Below are 16,526 nucleotides of genomic sequence, written 5' to 3' on the forward strand. Positions count from 1 at the left end.
TCCCCCTCCCCCTCTCCCTCTCTCCTCTCCTCCTTCTCTCCTCTCCTCTCCTCTCTCCCGCCTCTCGATATCTCTCTCTCTGCTAAAATAGAAGACCTGATGTGAATAATTTAAAGTCCATCCCTTTGCCTTCTTGGTTCTTACACCAAGCGGATGGCTGCGACCATGTCCGAAAGGATAAGCTATTCCTGTCCCCGAGAACTTTCAGACAGGCCAGGACAAAGGGTCCAGGAGGGAGAAATATCCAGCCTTGGTGCAAGCAGGCCAGTCGCTCGCTAGACTCTTCCTGGAGACACTTGAGGACACTCCCACCCCCACCACAACCCAACTTGGATGCTCATCATTCCAATGCCCATCTTTGATCTTTCTCCCTTTTCTCTTTGGGGACCACTGTGTGTAGAGCTGGACTCACTGTGCTTCTCCTGCTGCCTCCATCTGATTAAAGATTTCAAAAGGGAAGTGAACACCAAGGGGGAAGATGAATAAGGCAAGGCAGCCACCTCCACAAAACAGAATACATCTAAAGCAAATGATCATCTCTCTACACCAAAACTGGGCTTCAACGCTGCCTGTGTTAGCCCAAGAAAGCAGTGAGAGTAAGTTCTTGGTTAAACAATTCAGAGTTCAATGCCTGAAAGGACAGTGAGCCAGGAAGTGGGTGGCTCAGGGTACTCACTCTAATCTGTCCTCTGTCCTTGGCCACTTTAGTCATTGCTTCTCTCATAGGCAGGACAGAACAGAGAGCAACAAGGTTCTAAGCTGTGTTGGTTATAAGTCTACTGGTGGAAACGTGAGTGTCTCAGTACTCGTGTTTGTATCACACACACACACACACACACACACACACACACACACACACACGCATGCACTTTTTCTGTCCTCACTGAACAGTGACTCCAAGCCAGGAAAATCACTAGTATGGTATGGGATGCCCATAGCAGCAGGCAGGTGTCTACAGAGGGCATGAAGCATATCTGTGACAAAGCACACAATCAAAGCAGACTGTCTAATAATAGCCCCTAGGCCCCAGTCTCCAACCCCAAACTACACTCCCTGCCCCCCCCCCCCGAGGCTCAGAGCAACATAGGGACCACCTCTAAGCACAAGGCACTCACTTTACAGGTTACACATCTTTCCTACACAGCCATTTATGGACTCGGACCCTTCTGGGAAGGCCATCTAGACTAAGGGACAGTTAGACTATATTTGAGGAGGCTGGAGACCTTGGTCTTAAAGACGGGTGGGTGGTAGGACAGATGGTCACGTGAACCATGGAGGGAGGGAGGGAGGGAGGGAGGGAGGGAGGAGGTGATGACAGTGGTATGGACAGGAGTCAGGTGTCAAGCCATGGCTTCCCTCTAGTCTGTGAGATTGCCTAGTGGAGAGCTTTTATGACAACTTGATCTCTTAAGATGCCAACTACTCTGTACCTAGTACTGACCCACACTGTCACCCAGGCAAGATCCTGAAAGTGGTAGTGTCTGCATGGGTATTAGACACCTGGTCCTAGCCAAGTGTGCAACAACCCAAGAGTGCTGCTACATCTGATCACTTCTGATGGTGCAAAAATGGATGCCTTTGGTAACCTTGGATGTGTCTACGTCTTGCAGCCAGGTTTCTGACTCCTTCCCTAGGACCTTGGCTGGAGCATGCAGGAATCCCTCTCTTGAACCTAACCATATCTGTGTGTACCTCTGCTGCACCCCGGCCTCAGAAACATGGGCAGGATCGGTGCACACCCCTTATGCCCGGCAAACCTGAAGATTGCTCCCCTCTCTGGGTCGCCGGCCCTCATTACTAACCTGTGAGCCAGGCTGCAGAAAGCACCCCAGGGAAGATAATGAGACCATCAAGGAAGAGGTGGCCTGTGGAGAGGAGGGGTCATTTATAGAACTGCACCTACCCCACACACACCATTTGCCTCTATCCATGCAACTGAGTCTTCACCCCACACCCGCCCAACCCCAGGAAGCAGGACAAACAAAGCTGCTGTATTATTTCTCCTAGAGAGACAAACATCTATTCACATTAGCTAGGTATCACTGACACACCAAAGAAATAAACGCACCCAGATCTATCTCATGGAAACAGTGGGTACACCCCAGTAACTTACTGTTCCTCTTACAGTCACCCCAATTACTCACAGGAACACGGGTGACCCTCAGCAAGCTACTTCACTCAAGAGCCCACCCCCATATGGATGCCAACTTGAAACTTGAGTCCTTGAGCTTCCGATAACTCGCAGACAGCTCCGCCAAAGAAACTCCTCTCCTTCACAAATGCTATTTTTATAACCTCAGGGTACGACCTGATGCATCTTGAGTCTCCTGATCCCTGTAAGCTCCCTGCGCTTCCGGACTCTTATGAGTCAGCCTGCCCCTTTAGGAGGGAAGGCTTCAATTTGGAGGAAGTAGCTACACAAAAGGGAAAGATTGCCTACCTTTGGAGACACGGCAGTGGGCCTTGGGGCGGAGGCTTCCTCTACCTTGGGACCGGAAGAAGAGCAGTGGTGGTATTAGATGTCTGGCTGTGTCCCCTTCATGGTTAGTATTGGATTTGACTGTGGGAAAGCCTTCATGTTGACTGTCCATGGTCAGTGCCCTAACTAACACTGAGGTTCTAGGGACACTTCAGTCAGGTGAAATGTAACACCCCAGAAGCTAGAGGGCTGAGGGCTGGCCTCCCCCCATGGTAACTGACTGAAACACATAGGTTTCCAGCAGCAGCCAGCAGCCTCAGCCCCTCTAGATGTGACAAGCACACATACCTCACTTAGCCCACCACAAAACAGAGAATGAGACATCCCAAGGGCAGGCTGGTCCTAAAGCAAGGACACAAGACCCGCTCACCAAGCACAGAACCCTGCACCAAGCACAGAACCCTGCACCAAGCAGGATGCACTGGGGAGGAAGGAGGACTTCTGACTCTTTCAGGAGAGCATGTGGGACAAATACCTCCCTCTCACTCTGCTTGCATTTAATGCCCAAGACCCAAAGGGTAGTATCTTCACCCTAGTCACAAAGGCAAGCCAAGCCACCCTCTGTGCCACTACCTTCCAAGCCAGGACCACCTTTCTCTACCTGGTCATTGCCACCTCCAGCAGCATGCTTGATAAATGCAGTTGTCTGGTTGGTTGGTTGGTTGGTTGGTTGGTTGGTTGGTTGGTTGGTTGGTTGGTTGGTTGGTTGGTGGGTTGGTTGGTTGGGTAGTTGGACAGTTGGTTAGTTGGTTGGTAGGTGGTTTGTTTGGCTGGTTGGTTGATTAGTTGTTCAGTTGGTTGGTAGGTTGGTTGGTTGGTTGGTTGGTTGGGTAGTTGGACAGTTGGTTAGTTGGTTGGTAGGTTGGTTGGTTTGTTTTTTGTTTACAGCCAGTTAACTTCCTCCATCACCCCTTACCTCCACACCTCCGCAGCCAGTGCTGCATCACACATGGAAGGCTGGATGCTCAGCCGTCAGATGCTTTATCCTCCAAGGTCTCTGACATTTCCCAACCCCCAGGCTATCTGTTCCCTGGTGCCTGACATCTCCTCTCTTGATCCTGGTAGAAATGTCTCCTTCTCGGTTCCCTTTTCTCCATTATTCTTTTCCTAGAATTCTCACCACTAGCGACCACGCTGTAGCCCCATCCTGGTCCCCTGCCACCATGCACTGCCCTCATTACAGGTCTCTCTATCTCCCTGTTAGCCTGTGAGAAAATGGGAAAGCCCAGACCCTTCCAGGGGTTCTCAGGCAGGTTAGTCAGGTCCTCGTCCATAAATCTATCAGCAGGAGGATCCTCGAGATTCCTGGGCTATGTGCACCACTCCATCCCCTCCATGGGGAGCCTGCTTCTCTCTCTGCACCCAGCCACAGGCCCTGTACCCATTCTGGATCGTGTTGTCACTCAGCCTATTCAAATGGAACCCCGGGAAGTCCCGACATGAAACCTGGTAGGCACCTATCTTTGGCTGGTCTCACAGGGACTATGTTTTGCTTCCATGGTGCCTGGACACAGGCAAGGTGGTCCTCTTGGGCCCCAGCAGTTAGCCCTGCACTCTGGATGACCTCTGTGCTTCTGGAATACCTCCTTCCTCCCCAGGACCTTCTAGCTCCCTCGCTGCCTTGTCTCAGCTACCTTCATTCCAGTTCTGGTGCTGTCTCTGCCCAGCCCCCCTCCCAGCCACCCCCAGCATAGACTGGCACCACCTCCCAGCTTCAGGTGGGATGGCTGAGGCCCAGCATCTAGCCAGGTAAAGCTGTGGCCCGCTGACCCAGTCTGTGAGCACTGGACTGGCGCCAGGAGGACTAGAGGTCACCTTCGACCTTCCAACAGTGACATCTTGTTAGAGGAATGACTTGATGCTCCCAAGTCTACATCCTCTCTCTTCTGCAAATAGCCAAGTGCCTCCAGCTGGTGGGTAATTGTCAGAAAATAATTTGCCCCAAGGTCACTTGCTGCTTAAACAGCTGGCTCTGTCTTTTCCGGTTTGGCTTGGTCTGAAGTTCCTGGTCCTCCCCCATTCCCTGCTGCTGTCATCTTTCACACTCAGCTGCTGAGATTTTCAGTGGGGGAGGAAGGGCTTCTCACTGCTGGTTAACTTTGGCCATGTCTTGAGTCTGCTTTTTCTTCAAGACTATTCTGAGCATAGTCTCATATCTCCATGAGTCCCAGCCCTCCTGGACCAGCAACTTAATGGTTATGTGGTGGTCTGGTGGCAAGCCTTGCAAACTGATTCTGTTTTTGCTTTTAAATCTCATGTGCAGAATGGTGAGGGGGACCGAGGAGGAGCACTTTGGTAAAGCTTCCCTGTTTGTGGCAGAGTCCATGCAGCAGCACAAGTCTGAGGGGGCAATTTTATAAAAGTCTTAAAACTGACCTCAAAGATAGCAAAATAGATGCCGAGCTGCCGCCCTGCGTCATTTGCCCCTGCGTATCTGACCTAGAAATTACCAGGCACTTGGCTTGCCCCAGTGTGGGGTGAGTCCATCTGAAGACTGTTTCTAATTAACTGCCCTAATGTCCAAGGGAGACGTATTTCTACATGTTTCCTGCAGAGCCTCTCATTATAAAATACACTGGTTTCGTTCAGAGAATACTGTGCGGTGGCAGCTCTGTCATTTTAAAAAGTATCTAACTTTGCTTTGAGTTAAAACTGTTCTATTAAAGAATTATCGGGGGGTGGGGAGAGGTGGGGAGATGGTTCCAAGAAATAAAGACCTCGCTGTCCAGCAGCTCAAACATGAGGATCGGGGTTCGATTCCCCCAGATCCATGCAAATGCCACATCTATGCAATTCCCATGGCAACACACCTCTTCCCCAGGTCACCAAGAGCGAGGACATATGGAAGAAACAATTCCACCCGAGTCCACCTTGGCGGAGCAATGAGTTTATTGGTGTTTCTCACAGGAGCGTAGGGGACCAAAAAGCAGCTTTCTGACTGGAAAGCTCACTCCAGCACAGATGAGGCTGAATCCCTGGCGCTCCACGAACATCTTGCAGCCAGCTCCACCCAAATGTTCCCCTGTCCAGCAGCTGCTTCCTGCTTATGCAACCTTGGGCAGAGGCCTATGACTCTTGTTGCTTTTATGTGTCCTGAGAGGATGCTTCCCTTTGAAGGAAGTAGTTACACAACCCTAGGCCATCACTCCAATCTCCTGACCCCTGAGTAGTGCAGATGTGTCCTCCCAGACAGGCAGAGACAAATCCTTCTAATGCTTGTGTTCCTGGGTCCCATCCCTCGCTTCTTGGCAAGTGAATAACTTTCTCCAGTCTTCTTTTGTGCATTGCAAAGTGCCTAGGGACACATATGCAAATCAAGTCTCCGCATCAGCCTGAGAACCTGAGGGGGAGTGTGTCTCAGACTTCCCCAATCTCTGGATCGTTGACACGTCTGCTGGGTAGTTTCGCGCTGTAGAAACTGTCCCATGCTTCAAAGAAGGTCAGCGGCACCCTGGTTCTGCCTTCTGGAAGCCCATAGTACCTTCTGTACCGCCTGTGACAATTGAAAAATGTCTCCAGATTTTGCCAACTGGTCCCTAGAGGCAAAGTCTTTCCAGAATGAGTGAACTGTTGGGTAACCTGAACCGAGGTAGCAGCTGTGTTGCCTTCCAGACAGAAGATTAAACTGCTTTTCAGCACAGACCCTGCTGCAGGTTCCTGTTGTCGCATGCTCCTCCAGTAACTCAGGGGTGTTTCCCGAGCATATAGCTAACCTTACCAGGCACAGTGGAAGAGCCAGGGAACTCCAAGATGTGTTTCCTCTCCGCAGAAACTCACAGTTATCCTGGGGAGACAGGACTGAGCTCTTCAGCAGAAACAACTGAGACAGCCATGAGTCTTGCTGTGTCGAAGGTGAAGACCTCCCCAGAGCAAAGGAGCAGTAGAGCAGCAAGGGAAGGGATCAGAAGTCACTGAGTCCAGACAAGAGGACCAAGGAGACAAGGCTGAGTCAGGCAGGTGTCAGGCAGGCAGTGCTGTGGACATCTTCAGGGGTTGGCACTGTAGAGGCAGGGCTGAGCTGGGATATGAAGGACAGGTAGGCACTGCCAGTGGCACTGGTGAGGGCAAAAGCTTGAAAGCTGGACAGATGGCCTGGGGTACAAGGGGAGGCTCTCTGACTCATACCAAGTCTTCAAGGGCTGAGCAAAGTGTAGAGGAGGAGGCATCAGGGTTAAGGCATTCCTAGGGCTCATGACCTCCCATCACAAATGCAGCAACCTGCTAAGACCAATCAGTCCTGTGCTCAGAGCTGCAGGGTCCACTGAGCCCTTTGCCTGCCTCCTAGGAGCTGTCACAGGGAGCTATGACTCAGGGCCTCTCTCTCTCCCAGGTGAGTCACACATCTGCAATCTTCTTGCAGTAGGAATGGCTGCCTAAACTGTCACCTGTGGCCAGCTCAGTCCCCTCAGAGTGCCAGGCTCCACCCCTGTTTCCTGGGACACCTGATCACGTCAGGGCATCACTCCTTGCTCCTTTGGCATTTCACACAATACCAAGGTGTCTCCTCCACATGACACCTTACATATGTCACATGCCCTGTTGGATAATCTGAGCAGTCCCAGTTTCACCTGCCATAGAGTCCAGAGATGGGACATTGTTTCATGTCTCTCTCCTCCCTCTTTATACCTGTTCTGAGGAGCTACCACAGTAGTGATTTCCCCAGAGGAGCAGTATGAAACAGCCACCTCCTCAGGTCTGGTACCCATGAGCTGACAGAGAAGCAGGTGGCAGGATGTGATCTCCTAGCTGCCAGCAGCTTAATACTGCTATTCAGGGACAGGCACTCCATCACCTCTTTCCTGATATCTTGGAGGGCATGCTGATATACATTTGAGAGGTCTTGGTTGACCAGTAGTCCCTTCCTATGGGTCCTGTACGGCAAGACAAAGGCTACCCTTAGTAAAGGGTAAAGAGAGTGGAGGACAACCTCAAGTCAACCAAAAGGGAAAACATATTAGAAGCATTGAGGCCTTGAGGACTGTTGAGTAGTGGGACAGTCTCCTGAGTGGTGACTGTGCAGTTACACTCTCTAGTGGGCCAGGTGGTTCCAGGAGTGTCCTCCACTGATCTAGACTGCTAGTCCATGACACTGTCTGAAATTGCTGCTTACCTCAAGCCTTCACTGTGAGGAAGCATGTCAGAGCTCTGGAAAGTCAACTTCTTTAACCAGTCAGGATGGAAAGGGCAGGCGATGCCACCATTGCCACTGGCAAGGGATTGAAAGCCCAAGTCTATGCTCAGGACTTCCATGGATGTCTGGAAGCTCATATCCTACGTACAAGGACCACAGCAACTGCATGGCTGTTATGGAAGTATACCACCCTGGTCTGGGAGTATTTTTGTAATTTGCAGTGGTGCCCATTCAACCAGCCCCAGTGAGCACAAGAGCCTGACTTGTCACAGATGCCAAGCTTGCCACCATCTCTCTTGGTGTCTTCAGGCCCTTTTCTGAGAGCAGACACAGGCATCACAGACCTCTTAGATGCATCAGCTTACTCTGGGTCTCATTCAGTACCATTTATCCAAACAGGTTGAAGAGTCTTGGTGCCAAGGAATGTGTCCTGGGGAGCCTATAACCCCTCCCATACTACGAGTCCCGAGTCTCATACCTGGAGCCTGGAAAGCCCTGTTTAGACAAACAGAACCCTAGACAATGCCTACCGCAGATGGGATCACAGAATGTCTAGTCTGTACCCCTCATGGCACCCCACTCTTGTCTTTTCCATATCCTCAGCCATGGAATGATGGGGTGCATCTGGGAGGAACTGGCAAAGCTTGAATGTTGAGGCCTTGTATTATTTTCTATGACAACATAGGAGAAAACAGGAAGGGTGATCAGGAACACACTTTGTCCTATCTTCCTAGGCTCCTTGGGTGACAGGCAGTCTAACCCCCCATCTAGAAAGACTAGCAAGTTTTCCTGGTCACCACAGTGCTAAGAGCAGAGAATGCAAAGATATTACCAAGGGCTGAGAATTAATTGAAAGGGCAGCTTCACCAGGGTTCTTTCCTTAGGAGATGAAAGAAATCGCACGCCCTTTGTGTGTGCTTCCCAAGCTCTGCCCATCAGGCAAAGACCAATGGCTCTGTCTTGTCCTCCTGAGGGCCCACTACAGCTGTCTTCTCCTGCCCACATACCTTCCCCTACTTCATCTCAGATGGCACCCAGTGGTGGCCTTCCTAAATCCTGTGATCTCAATACACTTTCGTGGCTGCCCCTATGTGGCCAGATGTAGGCTCTAGGGAGAGGGCAGATATTCTTCTTAGTGGCCATCTGCTCTCACTTCTCTATTCTCTTCGCCTCCCTCTGTTCCTTGTCCCTCGGGTGCCTGTGCTCTGCCGACACTCCCTGTCCCTGTCCAGTCCTCTCCCAGATCATATGGGCCTAACCTGTTGGCTCCCATGAGGCTCGGGAGTGCTAATGACAGTTCACAGCCATGTGGGAGCCAGAAGAGAGGCTCACAGTCAGGTACCTGAAGCTCAGGGCTGGCACTGAGGAGCCTGAGAGAGGCAGGCATGGTGAGGGCAGCCAAGAGCCTTGGGGAAACCTATGTAATATAGGAAGCAGGCATTGGGGCTGGAATATATAACTCAAATCACTACCTGTGTGGGCTTCTATCTTTGCCTTCTCCATGGCCCTATTTCCTTGGCCCAGCCTGAGTGTCTGCATTGTCAAAACGCAAATGTTCCACACTTCCTGGGGTACTCTTCTGCTTGGAGTATGCTTCTCTCCTTGTGTCCTCTTTAGAGAGGTTTCATAAATGTCATCTCCTCCACAAGACCTGTTCTGGCACCCCTCCACACCAGGAGCCTCTAGAGTTATCCCGTTGAATACATGAAATTCTAATAACTTCATAATGCCCAACACCCATGAGTCAATAATACCTTACCCTTACCCACAATGCCTAGCACCTGGCATCAAGTCAGTGTCCACTCAATCCTGGATGGGTAGGTGGATTCTTGGACTCCCCATGGAGTAGTGAGCAGAAGGGTAAGTGGGAAAATTGGTGGTGGTAGCCAGCAGGGGTGGGGTCGTCATGTCCAGATACTAGATGTAGATAAAATGAGGAGGGTGGGAATGACAGGAGCCCTGGTAGATGTCCCTGCTGCCCCATACTTCTTCTTAGAGGGTTTTGTTACAGGGGAGCCCTGATCCCCAGGGTGACCATTCCTCTCTTTGCTCCTAGTATTTCTGCCTGTTGCTGGTCATCTTCCTTGTGGAGCTGGTGGCAGGGGTCCTGGCACATGTGTACTACCAGAGGGTAAGTACTAGGTCCTGATGCAGAGTTTTCTGTTGGTGCCATGACAGAGTCACAGCAAGAGGTTGGGGTTCATGCTCCCTAGGCAGCTGGAGCAGGTATCCTGATAGGTGGCCTTGTTTCCTGGGCTGGTGATCCTTGGCACCCCCGTTTCCTGTCCCAGATCTGGTAGATCGCTCTGTTTCTGTTAGCACTGCTGTGCTTCATGTAGGAACTGGGTGAGAGTTTCTCAGGGAGTCTGGTTCACCCTTCTCCCCTGACACCTTCAGGGACCCCAGAACAAGAACCCCACCTGCTAAGATGGCCATTGAGAAGAGATTAGAAGGGGTCAAAGGGCAGACTGACACTTTGTAAAGACTGGCGTGGGCCCTTCCTACGTGGATAGGTAAGAGTCAGAATCTCTCTCTTCCCGAGCTTATGGCTTCAGATTCCGGATTTGAGGGCAAGAACAGGGTGACATGGGGATGAAATAGACAGTGTGTCCCAAACAAGCAGGGCATTTCGAGCCAGTGCCCACCTAGGTTCACAAGGTCACAAGTGCCCACAGGTGCAGTGATGCTCGTCATCCCCAGATGTGTCCCCTAATCGAAGTATCGAACCTCATCTTGCAATCAGAGTTTAAATCCACAGCAAGTTGAAGGAAGCTCCTAAAAGACACAGCCTGGGCCATGTCATCCTCAGCCCCACTGTCCACTCTGCCCTCCCTGTCAGCTCACAACACCGGCTGAGTCATTCCAGTGTCCTGACCCCAGCCAGTGGGGATTTGGGGACACCACCTGGGAGAAGGTGGGGGGATCTGCTGACACTCCACGCTCCCCTCCTCAGCTGAGTGACGAGCTGAAGTGGCACCTGAACAGCACCCTGACTGAGCACTACGGACAGCCCAGGGCCGCAGAGATCACAGCCTCGGTGGATCGGCTACAGCAGGACGTAAGCCACACAGAGAGATGCAGGCTTACCTCTGTCTCTCCCAGTCTATGCCATCCACTTCGGGACAATTTACTCACCCTCTCTGAGCTTCTGTTGACACTTCCCTAACCTAAGCTATATGGTGGAGAGGCGCAATGATGGTCATCACTTCTAGATGTGTCCCCCAACACCATCGAAAGTATTTAATGAACCCTGGCTTCTCTGCTATACCTCTTCCACTCTGGCCAAACCCCACCCCTGCAGCCTTCCAGTTTGTGTCTCCTGGGACAGAAAGCTGCTCTCAGCTCCTCCTGTCTATGAACTAATTTCATCCTTCCTCAGAAAGATGGGCACCAAGTGTTCTAGACCAGGCACCGTGGCTCAGAGTGGGAAAGAATTTTCTGGTTGTGAGCTATTGGACAGCATATGAGGGATCTAGGAAGAGGTCTCGTTTCCAAGAAGACATGGCTGATCCCAGAGAAAATGACCGGGTGCATGTGCCTATACGTGGGTACACATGACATATAGAATCACACCCCATATGCCTATCCCAGTAGCAGGAAGAGGGCAACCCACACTGCTGATCTTCTATTGTAAGCAGTGTGCACATGTAAAGGACCCGTGTGAGGCAAAGGTTGGGCAGGAGCCTTGACTAGAGAATCTCTCTCAGGAGCTGTAGAAGATAATAGGTGACACCGGCAGCTTTTCCTGGGCACCTCAGACTAGAGAGTTGGGGAGGTGGCCTTGAGGAAAGTCACGCTGCCACTGACCTGTCTCCATGGCATCGATGTGTGTAACATGGGCCTCTCCCAAGCTGGGGGCAGTGAGGGTCCTAGCCAGCATCCAGGTAGGAAGGAATCAGCCTGAGACCATGGTGTATCAGAGCCAGGGCCACTTTTGGGCCACATGTATATAAATGATACACAGGCACATGGAGCACTCCTCATTCAATGAGGGTAGTGGCAGTTGTGTCTTGGTATCTGCTGGCTCTGTGCAAATGCTAGGTGCTCTCCAGGCACCTGCTCTGTCCATCCTCACACAGCCCACTGCAGAGGGTTTTGTCCCCGTTTTATAAGTAATGTAGCATCTCAGGGACACCAGCACACACACACACACAGGCACACACACACACAGGCACACACACACATACCCACACATACACAATACACATATACACCCATACATACACACACACACAGGAACACACGCGCACATACACTCATACATATACACACACACACGCACACAGGAACACACGCACACATACACACATATACACATACACTCATACATATACACACACATACACACACACACATGCGTGCGCACACACACAAATGCACACGCACATACACACGCACACACACATACCCACACATATACAATACCCACACCCATACACCCATACATATACACACACACATACCCACACATACACAATACACATACACACATACACACATACATATACACACACATACACATACACACACACACATACCCACACATACCCAATACACATAAACACATACACCCATACATATACACACACATAAACATATACACACACACATACACACACATATACCCATACATATCCACACACATAAACATATACACACACACACATACACACACATATACACACACACATACACAATACACATACACACATACACCCATACATATACACACATATACACATACACACACACATACTCACACATACACAATACACATACACACATACACCCAAACATATACACACACATACACATATACACACACATACACACACACAGACACCCATACATACACACACAGACACACACACATACCCACACATACACAATACACATACACACATACACCCATACATATACACACACATACACATATACACACATACAAACACACACACATAAACACATACACACATACACATAAACAAATACACATACATATACAAACACATACACATATACATACACACATAAACACATATACACACATACATACATATACACACATACACACATACAAGCACACACATATGCACACACACACACATACACTACAGGGACACACAGTGTACAAATGCCATGTGAGACTCAGCAGAGCCCACCCCAGTCATTGTTCTGTGTGTGCTGTCATGTTCTGTGTGCTATGTGCTCTTGTGAGCTGTGGTCATGCTCTTATCTCATCGCTATGTCACATGTGTGCTCTGGGTGTGATTCATAGTATGCATGTTATCTCTGTTGTGTGGTGTGTATGCTCTGGCCTTGCTGTTACATCATGCATGCCCTCTGGGTGTTCTATCATGTGTGAGCATGTTTAGTGTGCTCAGTTATGTGTGGCCTTGCTGTTAAGTCATGCATGCCCTCCGGGTGTTCTCTCCTGCTGTGAGCATGTTTAGTGTGCTCAGTTATGTGCAGACTCTCTGTTCACACTTATAGGTTTCGCTGACCCCAAACAAATCATTTCCCCTTCTTCCTCTGTCCTCCTCTCAAGGACAGTAAATGGTAAGCCAAGTCCTCAGCCTCATTGCTGGCATGAAGTAGATAGCTATCATCTGAGTCAAATGTCCCTGACCCACAAGACACCCACAGGACAGACTCAACGCAGCTGTGGCATGCACTTGGGCTGTCTTAGGATCTCAGGGTCCTGACTTGGAGGGGAGAAATGGCAAACATTAGTCCTTTGAATCACTTTGAAAGTGGTGGCGTGCAGACCCACTGCGTTGCACTTGGCACTCACCCCAGCCTCTGTAGTCAGTGCTGACCGGCCTTTGTCCTGCATAGTCTCTAGGACACACCCCATGCCCTTCTGGCCTTGGGAACTTCAGGCAAGGTTAGGTCCTTTTTCACAACTGGATGGACTTGGTATCTCCCCTTTGCGATGTCCCCATGCTCTGGACTCGAGCTGTACTCCCTAATGGCACCCAACTTCATAATATGAAAGCCCTGCCTCTGTCTGACCCCCCCCCCAATCTCTCAGATAATCCCTACCATAGAATACCTGGCACACGGTAGACAACAGGTGTCCTGCAGAAAAAGGCCCCAGGGAGACCCCGTCCGTCTCCAAAGGGAAATCACAGAAGAGAGAGGGGGCCAGGCTAAAACCTGAATAGCATAACTCTTGGCCCTGGCTCACAGGGGCAGGAGCACCACACAGTCCCTTCTCACCCGAGCCTCCTCTTCTCCTCTCAGTTCAAATGCTGTGGCAGTAACAGCTCAGCCGACTGGCAGCACAGCGCGTACATCTTGTCTCAGGAAGCCCTGGGTCGCCAGGTGCCTGACAGCTGCTGCAAGACAGTGGTGGCCCGCTGTGGTCAGCGAGCCCACCCCTCCAACATCTACAAGGTAGAGGTGAGTGTCGAGGTCACTGAGGGTCTGGGAGGAACCCCAGCCCAGCAGGCAAGTGTCAAAAACAAACACACTCTTTGACCTTCAGATCACAGAGCCTGGGGCCCTCAAAGATCTGATAGGGTACTAAGAATTAACAGACCCTCCCCGAAGTCTCAGACACCATGGCCTATCCCCTGGGGTTCTCAAAATGGCCAGGAGAAATTCTAAGGTTGGTCCCTTTAAGCACTGACATCCCTCAGCCTCGGCTGCACACAGGGTGACAGTCACTCATGCCCCAATCCTCCTGCCTGTTTTAGGGCCATGGTTTGAGTAACCTACCTCTTCCTTACAGGGAGGCTGTATGGCCAAGCTGGAACAGTTCGTGGCTGACCACCTGCTGCTCATGGGAGCGGTGGGTATTGGGGTAGCCTGTCTTCAGGTAAGTGAAGCAGGGAATGTCTTCCCTCCACATCTGTCTTGGGAAAAACAGCTGATGCTTTGTACATGCCTGTCTGGCTCTCCCCAACCCCTGCTCCACCCAACCCCACTTCCCCTTTGCAACCAAAGATGAACCACAGCATCAGCCTCATTCCCCCAGAGAGCCTTAAACACCTTGAATTATCGGGAACCAGGGGACCTGGGACACATCTGAGTGTGGGGTCAGGTATGTAGCATGTGCCCCGTGTGCACAGCACAGCCTGCTGGGATTGTGAAAACATGTATGCCAGGGTGTGTGCATGTGTGTGTTTAAGTTGCCCATGCGCACATATGTGTGCATGTACCTGCCATCATTTCATGTGTATTCATGGAATGCTTCCGGAAAGATATGTCCAGTGTCCCTGAGGATGGGCAAAGCTACACTCTCTTCTCAATACCTCTCCCCACATGCCCCTCCTCCAGCCTCCATCAATGAAGTGACCATCAGTTCCATCAGTTGTTCCAATCAAGGAACCTTAGGGAGGAGCCTTGGATGCTGAGCAGGCACAGAAAGTGGTCCCGTCCTCATGTATACTCCTACTTCCTTCCGATGGTGGCAGCTGAGTGGTGGCTACCCTTCTAGAAGGGCCTACACATCCTGCTGCCCTGCCTGCATCTCTCACCCCAGCGCTGGGAAGGGGCTGAACATTCAGACACCAAGATCCCATTCTGTCCCCAGCTCTGCATGACCTTGAGCCACTGCTTACCTTCTTATCCTTCAGTGTCTTCTGCAAAATGAGGCTCATCTTCCCTTCCACACACTGCCTATGTAAGAGCCAGGGATGTGCGGGAGAGCACATAGCCCACACCGGGCACACGTGCCTCCATAGGTAGGTCAAGCTGGCCTTTCCTGGTACTCTGTGGTCTCAGAACATTTTCAGATCTTCCTCCTAATGGATCCTCACCCCGGACCCAAGCTGAGCACACTCCCTACTTCCCAGATCAGAAAACTGAGATCCAGAGAGAACGAACCTTCCACTTAAACCTGCAGCCACTCTGGCCCTCGACTCTCCCAAGAGCAATGACCTACGCAGAGGCCCATGGGAAGGAAATGCATGGAGTGCTGACGTCATATGACTGAGGAGGCTCCCAGTGTAGGACTGTCTCCGGACCAAGGTCCACTCCCTGCCCAGTGGGACTGGAGGGCTGGCTGCAGTTCCACAGGCCGAGAAGCAAGTTCCCATTCTCTCGGGGGAGAGCCTTCTTATTCTGTCACTGGTGATCTGGGCCATGTCACCTAGGATCAGTAGTTATATCATCTCTGAGCCTCTGAGGTTCCTAAAATGAAGCCTTCTCCTATGATGGTTGGTCATATGGGCAAATCACAGGGCTCGTTACCAAACAGATGCAGGCACCCCACCAAAGATGCTCATTGCCTCTATTTCTACACAGGTCCATCATCTCCCCCAAATTCCCCAATGGCTCACTGACAGACTAGGGAGTTCAGAGAAGTGCATGGCATAGCCCTTGCTTTTTTTTTTTTTACATTTTCCAGGATGGGCCTCTGCCCCTGTAGTGAACCCACAGAAGCCCTGGGGCCAGGCAGGGCTGCCCAACACTCCAGCTTCTGCAGTGATTTCCAGGTCTCCAGGGACCCATCACCCAGGTTTTTAGGGGTCTGCCCTAGAAGGACACTGTCCACCTCAGTCCACTTCTTCCTGGCCTTTGTCTGCAAAATTGTAGCCAAAGGTAATGAACTCGAGGAGGGCCAGGCACGGGGCTGCAAATGCTCAGAGCCCAAAGTCAGAGCAGGTCAGTGCTACTAGCCAGTCTAACGTTCAGGGCCAGGCTACTGGGCAGGCAGCGTACCTGCAGGTTGTGACACCTCCTGCACTATTGACTCTGCATCTCACTCCTTGCCCAGGTTTCTCCCATGTGGTTCACTGAGCAGAGGCTGGTAATGGCGAAGCCTCGGTTAGAGTGCCCTCTACTGGCCAGAGGTGGACAATAATCTGCCCTGTTCTCCAGGCAGCCTTTAGCCTTGAGAAAGGGTCCAGAGAACACACACACACACACAATCTCTCTCTCTCTCTCTCTCTCTCTCTCTCTCTCTCT

The 16,526-nt window shown here is 51.1% G+C and overlaps 1 protein-coding gene across 1 annotated transcript in view; it reads left to right on the plus strand.

Annotated features, from left to right (window-relative positions):
• The window catches only part of Tspan11 (tetraspanin 11), a 60,456-nt gene that overhangs the window by 36,763 nt on the left and 7,167 nt on the right, over window positions 1–16,526 (plus strand). Inside the window, exons 4-7 of the mRNA XM_021165506.2 lie at window positions 9,667–9,741; window positions 10,564–10,668; window positions 13,857–14,015; window positions 14,347–14,433. Of these exons, the coding sequence (XP_021021165.1) occupies window positions 9,667–9,741; window positions 10,564–10,668; window positions 13,857–14,015; window positions 14,347–14,433 (426 nt within the window). The remainder of the gene's footprint in view (window positions 1–9,666; window positions 9,742–10,563; window positions 10,669–13,856; window positions 14,016–14,346; window positions 14,434–16,526) is intronic.

This window comes from Mus caroli, chromosome 6, assembly GCF_900094665.2.
Source record: "Mus caroli chromosome 6, CAROLI_EIJ_v1.1, whole genome shotgun sequence".
NCBI lineage: Eukaryota > Metazoa > Chordata > Mammalia > Rodentia > Muridae > Mus > Mus caroli.